We start from the raw sequence: 15,910 nt of genomic DNA on the forward strand, positions 1-15,910 counted from the left end.
TACGATTGCATTCACGAAATACATCAGTACAGAAACAATGTATGGAAGAGTATTCATTTTCACTGCTCACTGATTTGAAGGTCATGTACTATCCTCTGAAGGACAGAGAATCACTGGTCACCATAAAGAAGTGGAAGATTTTTGGAAAATAAGGGGATGCTTAGAATAAGAAATTATTTTAAGCTATAATTAAACAGAGGGATGACTGTCTAGCAGGCAGTTTCAGTGGTTTATTAGAGCATTACTTTCTTAGACCCATTTTAGTGATCCTTGGGAATTAGAATAGTTAATGAGAGAGGTCTAACAGAAAAATTGCATCTCACGTGGCTTAGACAAGAGTGTTTCTCAGCCAAGTGTTGTACATCAATTAAGTGTTCCTGTTAAACACCTTCAGGGGCAAGTGGATCAGGCAGGATTTCAAATCTTTTGTCTATTAACGATGGGAGTTTCCATAGGAAAAGGAGACTTGGCAACACACAAAGGCATGAGAAAAATAAAGGAATTCATTCCACATAAGCAACAGGCAATTTTTTTTTTTTTTAATTTTTAAACTCAGTTTTTTCTCCCATGTGTGGGTCTGTGTGTGTGACTGTGCTGCCACCAGGTGGGGGCTGCTGTGATACAGGACACAACAGCCCTGAAGGAAGCTCAGCATCCTTCAAGTCAGCCTTGCTGGGTGATAATGTTTATATACAGTACTAACATTTAAAAAGGAACTGCTATATTTTATAGTTCGATTTAGGCTTCAACAGCATTGTGAAGTCACTTGAACACGTTTAAGGTAAGTAGCTTCAGGATTTCCTCTCAAAGGGTAATAGTATGTCACACTGGAGAAAGAAGTATTGTAAAGTAGCAGCGTCTTTGTGGCGGTCAACCTGATCCCTCTCAGCTTTCTGGGTTTTGAGGGCTACTTCCATAGGCAAAAAGGCCATGACTGCTTTTCAAGATTTGCTTTATATCCAGGTGCTCACCAACATTTAGCAGAATGAGACTTCAGTTACCATAATTTTCTGTGTTTCTTCATTGAGCTTATGGTGGAAATAATTAAATCTATAAGTGATCAAATTAATGCTCTTAAATTCCTCCAATAATAATGATAAAGTGACAGACTGTACTGACAGGTGCTTATAGAATCTGAAACAATGTGCATTGGCTATTATTCATAATTCCCCCCACAACTGCAATGGTACCTGATAGCAGTTTTAAATCAAAAGGGGATTTTTTTGCCATTCCATGTAATTATTTTAGTACTTTTAATTGATTTTAGAATTTATTGCCATGGGCTCTGGTGGATGTCAAATATTTAAACAAACAAAAAAATTGACTGGAACTCCAGGGAAGGCAGTTCCTTTAATAACTGTTAAAATTGAGGAACTTGAACTCCCTGTCTTACTGAATTCCAGAACCTGAGAGAATAAACTTTTGAAAAATTGAAAACAGTTATGAAAGAATGTCTATTTTTATCCTTGCCAAAGTGTGTCCTTATGACAGGTATGTAAGTGGAAAATACTGTTAATGAATCCTTTTATAGAGAAGTCACCTGTGGTTCCTCAACTGATTCTTGACAGTGCTGCAGAGCACTCGCTCTGTTCTCCAGGAGAATCACACTGTCAGGATGAACAGCAGAAGGGAAAAGGATATAACTCATTTGGGAGGTTCACAACTCCTTCCCCCAAAAGGTTGTGTGTAGGGATTAGGGTGCTTTGAATGAACACAGCTGAGTCCTGCTGAGCCTGTGGGCGCTTGCACTGTGGCAGCTGTGCTCTCTGCAGGGAGTGCAAGTGGGGAAATCAGGGTTGGAGTGCATGTCAGTGTGAAGTGATCCACTTCCAGAGAAAACAGCACTGTCCCCTCCTTTAGCTGGGTGGAATTTTAGGAGGAACAGGTGAGTGCATGTAGATCCTGTAGAAGCTTTGAACTTTCCTAGCAGTGTTGTACTGTTGTTGAGCTTCCTGTTCTGAAAACTTGCACTGTGGATTTTACAGTGCAGTGAGGAAACTGAGTTACCTGGGAAAGCAAGGCCAGAGATGGAATTTGAGTAATGAAGGGATGGTGACTTGATGGGCCACAATGAGTGCAGTCTCAACAGGTTAAATTAAATGCCAGTCTACATGGAAGTGTTAGAAAAACAGCCACATGAATTAGGATAAATTATGGGTCATGGTTTAAAGCAGGATACAGGTGTTGGCATACACTGTGCTGGAGTTACACTGGCCTTGCCAAGTTGTTGGCGTGTTTTTCAAGGACGAGAGTAACACAGAGCAGGGTTTGTCAGGGATAGAACTGAACAGAAAAATAAAAACCCACCATCAGTGTATAGTTTGATTTGGAGTTTCTGTGGAAGAACCTTGAGAAAAGCAGATGAAACTCTGAAGAGGTAAATAAATTAAAGAAACCTGAGGCAAAGACTGTATGTCTGAGATATACATTAATCCTCCAAAGGAGTGTTGAGGGAAGAGGCAAGCTCTGAGCTGATCTTGTGAATCTGTAGGAAGAGAAATTGCTCTTTTCTTACTCACTGAGCTACATGGGTAGGAGTATTTGTTATCCCTGTCTGATGCTCCTATATTTAGCTTTCACTCAAGCTCCAGGAGTGTCTGTCTTACCTCCCAGATCTGTGACTTAAATGCCTTGGGGACACCGAGGTGGCTGTTCCCTCTGCTGAGAGAGCTGCGAGACAAGGATAGGACCTTCCTAGTGATCCCCCCCCTTCAAGGGAAGGGAGTCACCCCCTTAACGTGGCTGTGAGTGATGGGGAAATCCTGGCAGATGTTTCTTGGCACATGGATGAGCTTGAGTGGTTGTTTCTCGATCCCAGGGCAAGGGGCCAGAGGGCTGAACTTGGGTGCTGGTGCTCATTGAGGGGTACTGATGCTCACTGCTGCTTCTGCCATCAGACTGGTGAGAGGGCAGTGGGTTGAGGTGAGCTGGCCAGGAGTGAGCTGCACACACCACGAGCTGTCCTGAGGGGTCATGGCTTTTACTCCTTCACCCCAGCAATTCCCTCCCTCACAGGGAGACACCCTGGGAAAAGAGAGAAGTGGAGCTGCCCCTTGGTTCAGGGGAATGAGGGTGATTGAAATGTGGGTATTAATTTCCTTCTGTGCTCCAAAAAGTGCAGATGCTGCTTTCTGCTCTGGAAAACTGCAGTCAAATCTTGTTCACTCATGGTGCGATGAGTTTGTGACTTTTTCATTTCATGCTTATGAAACTTGTCTTCTCTCTGGGCCAATCAGAAGGATGAGCCCCAGGTGCTCCACAAAGACACCAGTGTGATGGTTTTCTTTGCCCCTCCTGTATTTGTTCTTCATGCCATGTGGAGAACCATGGAGGGGTTTTAACTATTTCATTTCTCTCATTTTGTTTTCTTCCTAAACACAGCATACAACACCCAGGGGTACCTTTCTCTGTGTGAAGAAGGAAGGGTACGGCTCTTGGCAGTATTTCAACATTTACAAAGCTCACTCTTTGCTTTTTGGTCTGTTAATAGCAAAAATTGGGAGTGCATAATCAGGACCAGCACAGAGGATGCATATGTACCTGGGGTTTTCTTCATCTATCTTTAATAAGGGCAGAAGGGCCACATTTAAAAGACAGGAAAGTACATAAGATTTTATTAAAATTCTTGATGCAGACAGTATCTTCTACAGCACATATTTCAAGAGATCACAGAACATAGCTGCAGGGAGTTCCTCTCTAGTTGGAAGATGTTAGCTCTGTCTTGAACTACTTTCACTTGATCTTGACAGCAGTTGTGCAAAGACCCTCCTCCTGCCCACCTGACAGGTAAGAAGGGAATTGAACGGGCACACTTTACATCTGCTTATTTTACATGTTCTCTAAGGAGTAGATATTGCTTGAATTTTATTTATAAAGGAGAGGGAGGTGGAAGATATGCTGGGAAAAACACAAAGTGATTGCTGCTGATGGCAGTTTCTACAATGAGAGTAGTTTCTGAAGCTAATATATTTGTAGGGATGCTCCATGGCATGTCAGTACTGCAGGATGAGGAAGGGAAGCACAGTCCATTGTATCTTGGGAGCTCCAGAGGGTATGTGAGGGCTTCTGGAAGGAACATTTCACATTTCAAATGGATGCTCTCAGCTGAAGGACAGGAACAACAGCAGAACAATCCATCTAGAGCTGGGTGTACAGCAACAGTGTTGTAAAGCATTGTATCCCAGACTGGAATCAGAAAGGAGAGGATGTCTTTCTTGTATCCTTCCTCTGTTCTTATGTGTGAGAAAACATTCCCTGATGTTATTATCTTTATTTTCATATTAAAATGCAAATGTTTGTCTTAGTTTTACTGCAGTCAGTTTTCAAGTTACTCTTTTTCAATTTATTTGAACTGAGACAGTTCTTAATTTTTTTCCTCTGTTTCTCTGCTGTAACAATATAGTCTCATGTGATTGTTTGACAGCTATAAATCCAGTTACATTTAATTAAGCTCTTCTAGGGCAGATTCACAGCTCCTGAATTTATCTCATGCTAAGTATTGACCTACAGGCAATTTGAGTTGGCTCCCTTTTGGTAAAAGCTTTCCCAGGTCAGGACCATTTCAATAGCTAGTTTTAATATAATCTGAACTAGTTTTTGTCTGAAGTAAATGAAGAAGCTACCACAAATTTTTGTGAAACAGGAGAATATTGATTTAGGGCCACATTATCTGCTCCAAGATGCAGTTAAGTGCCTATAGTTTGCAATAAAGCTTTTTATTATATAAGTTTTTCTTTACAGTCTCTAAACACAAGAAGGATTATCTGTGCAATCCCATCATATGCATTACTGTTTGATGCATGTAATGTGATCTGATAGTAGAAGACTTGGCCAGAATAGCCAAGTATTCGAGGTACTGGACATGGTCTTCAGTTCTCTTGTTATTTTTTATCTAGTACTAGAGATTAAAAGGAGATATCTTGGTTTATAGGATTGGAATAAAAAGGAACCTTTAGGCTGGAGAGGCTTTTGGCACTAGCAGGCATTTACAGAAAAATGACCTTTGACTTGTTTGGTTTTCTCATAGATATTCAAAGAATGTTAGAGGCTGAGGGAAATTTGTCTAGGACTACATTACAAAGGTGGCTGCCATGTGGTTTTCTGTTTTTTAGTGTCAGGAAAAATTGATGTGAGATAGGAGAGAACTTGAAATAAGCAATTCTGCTTTTATTGCAGTTCATAGGAAGGCTTTTATTCTTTTGGATATAGCAAAGAAGCCACATTTGACAGTGCACCCCTTCTGTTTCACAGAATTTGTGAGATACAAGATGGTTGAAAAATTACTTGCTAAACAAGTGAGGAGATCTTAGAGCAGCAAAGCAACTTTCTGGCTCCCTGCTTGCTCCCAGTTCTTAACAGCTTGGTGTGATGGCTGTCATATTGTTCTAATAATTGTTATTGTAATTTAAGCTCAGCCAGTACACTGAGTTATTTAGGTTGGTATTTTGACTGAGTTTGAACAGTGTGCAGAATTGATGAGCTAAGAAACTCATGAACCAGCATAATGATCACCACACAGGGAAAAATAAAAAGTGTGATTAGGATAGCTATGAATAGAAGAAAAGGAACACTGCCTCCCAGTCTGTTCCTTGCGTGTGATTTCCCCAGAGCAGGGAGGAAGAACATCAGCAAGGTGAGATCACTGTGCCCAAGGGCACAGCAGCCAGGCATTTTTGGAGTTGATGAGTGAAGCGTGAGCTAAGCAGCTGCAGAACCAAGGAAACTGGCCAGAGGCTACAGCATTCTTATTGTTTTGGGGGAGTGGTGTTGAATAAAAGACAATCCCAAAAATCATCTGGGTGGGGTCAGAATTGGACCGGTGATGTAGACCTCAGTGGATGGAAGCACTCTCCTGTGGAGATCAGTGTCTTCTCCAAACCACCTCAAGTGCAGGTTTGCTAGTGCAGCTTGGCCATCAGACTGCTAGGAAAACTAAGAAAGATATTTCTGACCTGCTGTTCAAAATCTATTACAAGTTTCACACATCCAGAACTTCCTCTTGGGCCAGAAGTACTGCAGGTGGACTGTTCTGACCTCATCAATCTGCAGGTTTCTGTCCTCCACCCTGGCTTCCTGCTGATAAGCTTGTGTGTGGGTCATACCACAATCTCGTGTCCTCCCTGAGGCTGATCACAGCACGTGCTTTATTAACTCAAATGCCTGGCACTTGTTGCTGTTTTCTACTTGTATGTCAGGATGGATTTTATAAGTTTTGTTTCATTTCCTAAAGCCTTAAAAAGCATTCCAAGTTTATGTTGCTTGCAGTCTCTGTGTGGCCTGAGGCTCATGCTGCACTTCAGTACATATACACTGCCTTCTTCCAGTGGTGTTTTCCCTCTTGATCAGATCACTTACTTTGCCTAAGGCATTCTCAGCCTGCCCTGGCCAGTGCCAACATCCTGGTGCTAGGCTGTGCTCCTGAGCACCAGGTGCAGGATCTGTTGCCAGCTCACAGCCCAGAGGTGAAGGAGAGGTAACTGCGGAAATTTCTCTTTTCTGAGTCACTTCACTGCTGCTCTTGGCTTGTCTGGTCTGGAGTGGCACGTTCTGTGTCATCTCAGTGGCATGTTTTGTTGTCATGGGTGGTTTCTCTAGAGCTACAATTCCAAGACTGAGACGAGATCATTTTTTGGTCACATGGTCACAAGGCCTTCCCAGTGCCTCCCCAGCCAACACAGACGACTTCGAGATGTGATTTCCCTGTTCCCAGAATGGTCATCAGGGCTGCCCAGAGCCCAGGCCTCAGTTTTCTGGCAGAACTAAAAAATGGCAAGGATTAACAATCTGAAGCCTGAAGAAAAGCAGGCGTGGCCAGCCTCTCTTGCAAAGTGGTCCTTCTCCTAATTCTGCTACCACTTAATCTCCTATTAGGATTTGTTTCAGCATTTGCACTGGTGTTTCAGCAACTGAGTGTTTCTATGACACTTGATACCTACATCAGAAATGCAATTGCAGTGGATTCAGTGCCTTTTAGCACAGAAATACCTCCATGCCATTGCCATCTCAGTGGGGCCTTGGCTGGGCAGAAAAGTTTTAGTCCCATCCACCCCTCAAAGAAAGGGGAGTTAAACTTGTGCAGCCCAGTATAAAAGTTTAACAGCATCTGCATCCCATCCTTGTATCCCTTGTCACTGTAATCTGTGACTGAAGGGACTGCAGGCTGAGAATTTATGGCACAGCATGAACTCTGACCTCAGTATTCTCTGTCAGCAGATCAAACCAGAAGAACTAAAAAATCCCATCAAATCATATAAAAACCTAAGTAGTTTTTTAGCTCATGGTGAACAACTGTGAATGCTGGGTGTGCACCATGCCTCTCAGGAAACTCTGATTGTTACTATAATATTATTAACCGCTAATTACTAATTTTTTGCAGCTAGATGTCTATCTTCTAGGTAACTGAATTCAGTAAAAAAGATAAATCTTTCACCTATATTAATTGACATGTGACTGCCAAAAAAAAAAAAAAAATTACAAATTAGTGATTTAGTTGAGTACATAAAGTAGAAGGTTGCTTGGGTATTTTCCAGTCCAAAGACCTAAAATCTTGATTAGATATTAACACTGCTCTCTCCTCACCACTGAGCCAGTTGCATAGTCAGAGAAGGCTGTCAGGTTGATCAAGTGTGATAAATCTGTGGGGACTACTCCTGACTGCCTGTTTGACTTTAATATGTCTGGAAATAGCTTCCAGATCTATTTGCTGCACCACTTCCAGGGACTTAGGTGGGGCTGACCAGCCTCTAGTTTTCCATCTTCTCTTCCTATTCTTGAAGTTAGAAGTGGCATTTGCTTTCTTCCTCTCCTCAAGAACCTTCCTCTTCATTGCCACGACCTTTCAAAGGTTATCCGGTGTCCTTAAATTCCATCAACCAGTTCCCTCAGCTCTTGAGAGTGCCACCCATCAGGTTCCTGGACTTGTCAGGGTCTGGTTTATTTAAATATTCCCTAACCCTATCCTTCTCCAGTGACAGGAAGTCTTCCTTGCCTTGCATCTTATGATGGCCTCAAGTGCCTGGGGTTCCTAAAGGCAAATACAACCAGTGACGACTGAGACAAAGGCGGCATTGTCAGCTTTCCCATGTCCTTTGTCACCAAGTGTCCTGCCTTGGCCCCACCTTTTCCCTCGTCACCCTTTGGCTGCTTAGTTACCTTGGAAACCTTTCTTGTTGAACCTTCATATCCCTCTGTAAATTCAATTTCAGGTAGGCCTTGCCTTTCATAACAATGTACCTGCATACTCTGACAGTATCTCTAAATTCCTCCTGGGGCACCTGTCCCTTCTTCCACCTCTTGAACATTTTTTGTGCTTAATTCTTACCTGGAGTTCCTTGTTCATCCATGCAGGCCTCCTACCTCTGCTTCATCTCTTCCTTGGGGGACAGTTCTTGAGATCAGAGAAGGTGATCCTCAAAAATGGGTCAAAAATATATAGAGGTTTCTTAAGAGGTTCATTATTTTTGATGGATGATCTAGCTAGGCAGTCACCTCAGCTGTTGTGAAACAACACAAATAAAGGTTCACCAGAGCTTCCAGAATGCCTGCAGGAAGACTGTGTGTTGGGCTTTATTTTGAGACAGCAGTTAGCTGTGAGAGATCTCACAATTAGTCACACACAACAGTGTTTTCCTTTCTCAAGATCAAATGAACTCCACAAATCTTGGGTTTAGAGAACAGGGTCTCACCTCTGGTTAGCAAGCTGCAGCTTTGCTGTAGTTTCTCCATGACAATTCTGTTCACTCAGGCCAGCATCTGTGTGACTCTTTACCAGCCCTTTGTCTCACCCAGTTCTCACTCTGGGCCCATCAGAGTTCATCTGCAGGAGCTGGTCACTGTAAATGAGCCTGGGACACATGACCACAGGTCAAGCAAGGCGGAGCCTGTTGGGACTGCACTCGCTGTGGCCCATCAAGTCACCATCCCTTCATTACTCAAATTCCATCTCTGGCCTTCCGTTTCCTGGTAATTCAATTCTCTCTTTGCACTGTAAACAAAAGCTCTTGTAAAATCTATCGGCAAGCTTTTGGAATAGTTGCCAACAGCAACACAACACTGCTAGGAAAGGTCAAAGCTTCTACAGGATCTACATGCACTCACCTGTACCTCCTAAAATTCCACCCAGCTAAAGGAGGACAGTCCTGTTTTCTCTGGAAGTGGATCACTTCACACTGACATGCACTCTCACCCTGATTTCCCCACTTGCACTCCCTGCAGAGAGCACAGCTGCCACGGTGCAAGCGGCCACAGGCTCAGCAGGACTCAGCTGTGTTCATTCAAAGCACCCTAATCCCTACACACACCCTTTTGGGGGAAGGAGTTGTGAACTTCCCAACTGAGTTATATCCTTTTCCCTTCTGCTGTTCATCCTGACAGTGTGGTTCTCCTGGAAGAACAGAGCAAGTGCTCTGCAGCACTGTCAAGAATCAGTTGAGGAACCGGGGATGCCATTCCCCTCATCTTTTGGTAACCTCTGTGCCCAGGGGGTATCAGCTGGCACAGCTCACAGATGCTGGGTCTAGGTTGCTGGCACTTAGAAAAGAAGGAAAGACAGAGGCTGAAGCTCTGAAGGAGTTTGGGCATTCCAGGCACCATGTCCCTTTGAAGAGTCTCCCTCTCCTGAGACCCTCAGCAGTTCATTTCTGTTCCCCAGCTCCTCTTTCAGCCTCATCCAGGATGCTTTATGGGGGCCCTTAATGATGAAAGCCCTAAGCAGAGCCTTGAAGCTTTGCTACATGGTCAGTCTCTGCCCAGTCCTGACCTTCCTCTGCCCTTCACCTCTTTCAAGCACCAGCTCTTGCAGCTTTCTTTGTTTTTCATCATTTTCCTGGTCTTCAACACTCTTCTGTATTCAAACATTATCTTCTGCCACCATCTATCTACAGCAGAACCAAAAACCATTCCAGCTCCCAGATTCCCCCCTAGGTAGATGATATTCCCTCCCATCTTGATGTATGTGCATGACTTATCTTGCTTAAAGCAGAATTATTCTACCTGCAGTAGGCAGAGGAAAAGAGAGAACAGGTTTTCTTCTGGCTTGCTCCTTTCCTTTCTTGCTGCTGTTTCCACTGGTCTAGAAATTGACACTGAATTCTTTAAAGGAGGCCTAAGCTCATCCAACAGATATGGAGAGTCCACTGCCTTCATGAACACCATTTAAATACATCAGAAAGGTCATGTGGGCAGACTGTAGGGCTGGTATCCAGCTGTTGGAGACTTGAGCAAACTAGCTGTGAGGGCAGAAACTCTTTCTAACAAGTGCCATCAATGTTCCTTCTCATGTATGGGATGCTGTGAGGTACAGAACATTAAATACCACCTTCCTCTGTTAAATACCACTTTGCTATTCTGGTTCCGAAACTCCCTGCTTTAAAATTGCTGCAAGCCCTGAACTCATGTCCATTAAGTCATCCAAGGGCATCATTCTTCTCTGCTTGCAAGGAAATCACTTGTTTGGATGTAGCTTTGCCAGTTACATTTTCAGAGATACTTTTGTTGCTTCAAGCTTATGTTCTGAGATGCACAGCCTAGGTCTGTGGTTGAGCTATTAGAAATACGGCAATCAGTTCTTCCCTGGAAATTAATTCTAAGCTTGAGTTCTCTGCCCTCAGGTAATCTGCTGCCTGTTGCATCATTCCAGGGAAGTGCATGTGTTGCAGCTCTCTGAGCATCTCCATTGGGTTTCTTTTTCTATTGTCAATATCTCTTATTCAGGTGTTACTCCTATGAATTCTGTTACTGGTTTCTCTGAAAGTGGTACCACTTGGTCTTTTGCCCTTCATCCTTCTGTTTGTGCAATGAGTAATTTCTGGACATCATTGTGTAATTTACTTGGGATCACTTCTCTAATTCAATGATGCCATTCAGAATTTTGTATTCTAACATACAAAGTAATTTTCAGGTGTATGCAGTTAATAGCTTACAGTTTTGATTTTTTAAAATGAAAAAAATATTTTTCTTGAAACAAACAAAAAAAAAAGCAACACTGTGTAATGTTAAAAAAAAGGAAAATAACTTTTTTGGGGTTTTTTTGCCAGAAAACTTTTCAAAAGCTGATTATTCTGTCAAAGGAAGTGTTAAATTTCTGAACAACTCTAATAATCCTACACAAATGGAACTTCAGTTTTGTTCTTTCTGGAGGGAGTCTTGCAGAACCTAAAATGACCCTTCTGTAGAGTTTAAAACTCTTCATCACATTCTTCTCATGTGATCTTGATTACTTTTTTTACTCCAAGTAGCACAGGGAAAAGAGTACAGTGAATGAAGATGCTTTGAGATCTGTGCCAGAAATGTATGAAGGAAGTGGAATGTGTTTCTTTGATATGTTACAGGAATTAGATGTAATTTTTTCATTCTTTTGAAAAAAAGTGTTTCCCTGCAGCAGATCCACAATGTTTGTTTACTTAGAAAATTTCGTTGTGGATGTGTAAATACACACAGTGTACTCCAGCAGCTGGAGTTACTACACAGTTTGTTTCTGCCTTCAAACACTGCTGGGTTTTGTTCAATAGCCTACAGTATAAATGATAAAATGGAAGTAGCAGCTGTGCAAAAAGGGTTTGGGGGTCCTGTGGACAAGTCATATATGAGGCAGCAAAGGATCCTTGCAGCGATGAAAGTGAAGGCTGGGCTGCACTAGCAGGACAATTACAGCCAGCAGACAACAGAGGAATAATTACTGCCCTCTACTCTGCACTTGTGGGACCACATCTGGAACTCTGTGCCACGTTTTGGGCCAGTCAGACCAAGAGAGAGATTGACAATGTGGGGGTAAGAACATAAAATTTATTTCTGTTGGAGTCATAGAAATTGGAAGTAGAAGAAATTACTTGGATTATCCCACAATCCCTATTTTTACCATGAAGGTGAGCAACATTTCATTTAGAAGGTGCAGTGCAGGGTACAAACTAAGTTCATATGACCAGGAGCCAAAACAACTCTCTGCCACAGGAAGTATGTTCTTCCTTTGACGTACTGAGTAACTCAGGCACCTGAGTGACACGTTTAGCCTCAAGGTACTTGTGCAGCAGCTGCTGCTCAGCTCATGCAGCATCTCAGCAGCTGCTGTCCCCAGTAACTGACTGGCTCGTTGGATTTCAGCCAGTTGCTCTGCTGATTTTGCTTTACAGTTATAACATCAGTAATAACGAATCTTAAGACAACAGACCTAAAGATGTATCAGATTTCGTTGAAAACAACTTCAGCCTCCTCACAGCTATCTCCTACCCGATCTGGAATCCATCTGGATGGAAGCTGAGGGTGCAGATTAGAACGCTGGAATGGAAGGGGCAGGGGTGCTGCCGGTGCCACGCTGCCAGTTTTGGGAGACGCTGGGTAGGCAGGAGTCGCTTCTGAGGCCAGGTAAGAAGGAGCAGTTCCCACCTTCTTCCTCATGAAGGAAAAAGATGAAATGAGGAAAAAGAGGACGACGCAGGTGCTCTCGCCGGGCTGACCCTGAGCCCTGTGTCCCCTCTCTCCTCCCCGGGCCCAGAACGCGCCGCTGCTCTTGGCCTCTCCTTCAAGCATGAAGGGCTCTGACATCCGCCCGGGCCGGCGCTGCCCGCAGCGCAAAGTGCAGGGGGCGGTGCCGGGGCTGCCCCTCGCGGCCCCGCTGCCCCTCACGGCCCCGCTGCCCCTCACGGCCGCTCCCCGCGCTCGGGCGGGCAGGCACGGCGGTTCTCCCCGCCCCCGGGGCAGCGGGAAGAGGCGGCCCCGCCGCCTCCCTCCCGCCCCTTAAAACTCCCTGTTGTCCGGGTAGCCGGGAGCTAGCGGGATCCTGCGGCGCGGGATGGAGGTGGCGGCGGGACAGCTGCGCTCCCTGCGCAGAGCCCTGGCCGGGCCCCGGCCCCAGGAGCGCCCCGGCTGCTCCCCGGCCCCCTCCGCCAAGGCCGAGGCGCGGGTGCTGGTCATCAACTCGGGCGGCACCATCGGCATGGTGCAGGACGTCAAGGGTGAGGGTCGCGGCGGGGGTGTCGGGGCTGGCCGTGGGGAGCCGGGCTGGCCGTGGGGCTGCGGCCGGGGCTGCCTCGGCACGGCGTGACCGCGGGGACCCGGCGCGGTTTTCGATGCGGCATCGCTGCTGTGAGCGGTTCTCTCTAATCCCCGGCTCCCGTCAGCTGGTGCACCCGGTAGCTCAGCTGATGGGCATCCTTGTGAGCGTCACAGCGAGCGGCAGCGGCTTTTGGCAGAGGACAACGTGTTTCCTTCCTGCGGCGAGTCCTTTCTGCCCTACCTCGCGCACTGAAAATGAAACCGACTTTATCGCACTAGTCATGCAGGCTGTTTTTAGCCCTAAATGAGCCACCGTCACCGGCCACCCAGAGAGCGTGTGCCTGGCATTCTTGCTGGGAAGAGCGTGGGCCGCTGGAGCTGGCTGCCGTGACGAGGATTTTCCACTGGTGACCTGGCAGGCGCAGCGGATGCAAGTGTGGCAGCTGCCTGGTGTCAGGATGGGCGAGATCCAGTGTCAGTCTGGGGACAGGTTTCTGCTACTCTCCCACCAGCTCTTGTCTTCTTTCATGAAATCACTGAAGAGTTCTGCCTTGCCTTACCTTACCGAGGGAGGGGGAGACTTAATAGATATGCCAAACTCGCTCCCAGCAGCTGGAAAATGTTTACATCCAAAACTGAACACTGAGCTGTGTCAGTACAACGCCTGCATTTTATCTGAAGGCTTCTTGGGTATCTACAGGTATATGCTCTGTGTTTTTAGGTGCCCCTAAATGTGAGCAGATAGGTGCCCAAACTCACCTGACACAGGCCCCCCAGTCCAGCAGCTGGCTGGAGTGGAACCTAAGCACCCCTTGATCATCACTCAGTAGGCACAGATCCCAGGGGATACTAAAAACATCAACCCATTAGTGTGTCTGAAGAAAAAATGGATTTCAGTCAGGTCTGACTTGCTGTAGGGCTATGTGCTTGCCAGCACTGGATTAAAGGGAAACAAGCTAAGATAAGGAGTGGGAGTGAGAGGGAAACAGTCCAATTTTGGTGAATACCTGTTTCATTTCTTTCCTCATTTACTTGGAAGGCAGTGGAGCATCCCAGAGCTTCCACAGTTTGTGTCTGTCTAGATTCAAAAGCATGGGTACTTGTGATCTCTACTACAGAGTTTTGTGTCCCTGCCTGTCTCTGCTTCTTATTGTAGGATTAAAACACTTGGGCTTTACCTTGGAGCATCCTAGACTTGATTTTTTTTCAAATACATGTCCTTTCTTCTCAGGCGACAGTGATTGGCTAATCCTTCTTACTGTAGTAAAGATGCTATAAGGTGTTCTTTTTTTTTTTTATGGCTGTCATCTTTGTTTTTAAACTGTCAAAGTTGTAAAAAAAAGTTCATATTTCAAAGCCATGTGCTGACTTGCCTTTCTCAGTTTGCATTGTTTATACTAAAACAATTTCCTACTTCTATTGCCTCAGCTTCCTAAATGCCTCTTTTAAGCGAATAAATTATAATCACGTGTCTTGTTCTTTTATGAATGAACTTTATAACCTTTTCTCATCTTGTTTTTTTTCCTTTTGCTTAACAAGTGTCAATCATTACAGCATGTGCAAACAATCTAACAGTTGTGATCCAATGATGCTAACTTGCTGCATCCTGGGAGGGGGGGGGTGGGTTTGACCTGCTTTTCCTACCCACATCTAGCTGCAGAGCAGCCAGAGTACCTCTTTCAGAATATTTGGCAGTCTTTAGTGTTCAGACAGAAGCTAGTGAAAGGGCATGGGAAAGGCAGCATGCTTCAGGGGAAGATACAATAGATGCTCATTTATTTTATTTATCAGTGGGTGGAAAGTGCCTGTTTACAACCCTTCCTAGAACTACAAGTGTTTTACTTCAAGCATGGTGAAGAGAAGTAACTCATCTGGCAACTTCAGCATGTCTTGGAAATTCTTGTTGGAATTGCTGCACACCTACGTTACCTGTGCAGGAGTCATTTTCAGAGGATGAATAGTCTGTTTCAGTTTATGTGACTTGGATGACAACCAGACTCAGGTGCAGACTCTCTCAGTATTCATGTTTTTGCTGTCAAGCCACTTCAGTGCATTTTTAAAGTTTCTTACTCCTACTTATTTCCTCCTACATTAGTTTCTTTTGGCTTATCAGTAGCTCATTTCAGAAAGAGAACCTTACTGCACTCCAGAGTGAGGTTACTGTGATAGTGATCTTTCCATCAAGTTTGTGGTGGTGCCTTCAGGGAGATCTCCTTGGGCACATGGGCTAGGTCTCTTTCCTAGCTTTTACCTGTAATAAGGAAAAAAAACCAAAAAAATCCAAGTAGAGCTAAGCTAAATTTCCGTAAAAAGATTATCTATCTTGGAACTAAGCTTAGGCAGCTTAGTTATTTCTGTGTCTTTTTTAGACATACTAGATTGCCAAAGGACTGACTGCTGTAGTCCAAACCTTTTCCTGTTTGAAATTTTTGTACCTCACTTCTGAAAACTCCAAATAAGGTAACTGCTGCAATTAATAGTTTTGCTCCCTCTTTTCTGCAGCAGCACAGGTTGCAGGATATCTTATTTGGCAGGTAGCTATAACTGTGTTATCTATAGCACCAGAGGGAAAAGCAGAGTCCTGGACTGTAGGTGAGACAAAACCATGATTGTTCTCCTTGGCCACAGGTGCCTGTTTGCCATTCTGCCTTTGTCCACCTGCTCTTTGATGCCAGGGCTGGCCAGCTGACAAGGGACAGGACAGAAGGTGATGAGAGCTATTTGGACAAGTCATACAGCCTGCCTCTTGTCTGCAGGGGTGAAGTTGCTTCAAATACTTGTCAACAGGCTTGGCTCACAAAAGCTGTTTTCCATGTGTAGTAAAGTAGAAATGTTTTTAAAACCATTGCACTTGAGTTCCCCCATGTTTGCTTCATGAAGCTGTAAAGCAGAAATCCCTGCTAGGCATGGATGAGGGGCTGTC

At 44.6% G+C, this 15,910-nt stretch overlaps 1 protein-coding gene across 2 annotated transcripts in view; it reads left to right on the forward strand.

Annotated features, from left to right (window-relative positions):
* Positions 1–12,071: 12,071 nt before the first annotated feature.
* Positions 12,072–15,910, forward strand: part of ASPG (asparaginase) — a 45,316-nt gene continuing 41,477 nt past the window's right edge. Inside the window, exon 1 of one of the 2 annotated variants that reach the window (XM_059850438.1) lies at positions 12,072–12,357. In XM_059850438.1, coding sequence (XP_059706421.1) covers positions 12,276–12,357 — 82 coding nt within the window. In that variant the 5' untranslated portion in view covers positions 12,072–12,275. Of the gene's footprint in view, positions 12,358–12,741; positions 12,948–15,910 lie in introns of those variants that run through there. The other variant, XM_059850437.1, reaches the window with a different exon arrangement.

The sequence above is a fragment of the Haemorhous mexicanus genome, chromosome 6, assembly GCF_027477595.1.
Source record: "Haemorhous mexicanus isolate bHaeMex1 chromosome 6, bHaeMex1.pri, whole genome shotgun sequence".
In the NCBI taxonomy this organism is placed as follows: Eukaryota; Metazoa; Chordata; class Aves; order Passeriformes; family Fringillidae; genus Haemorhous; species Haemorhous mexicanus.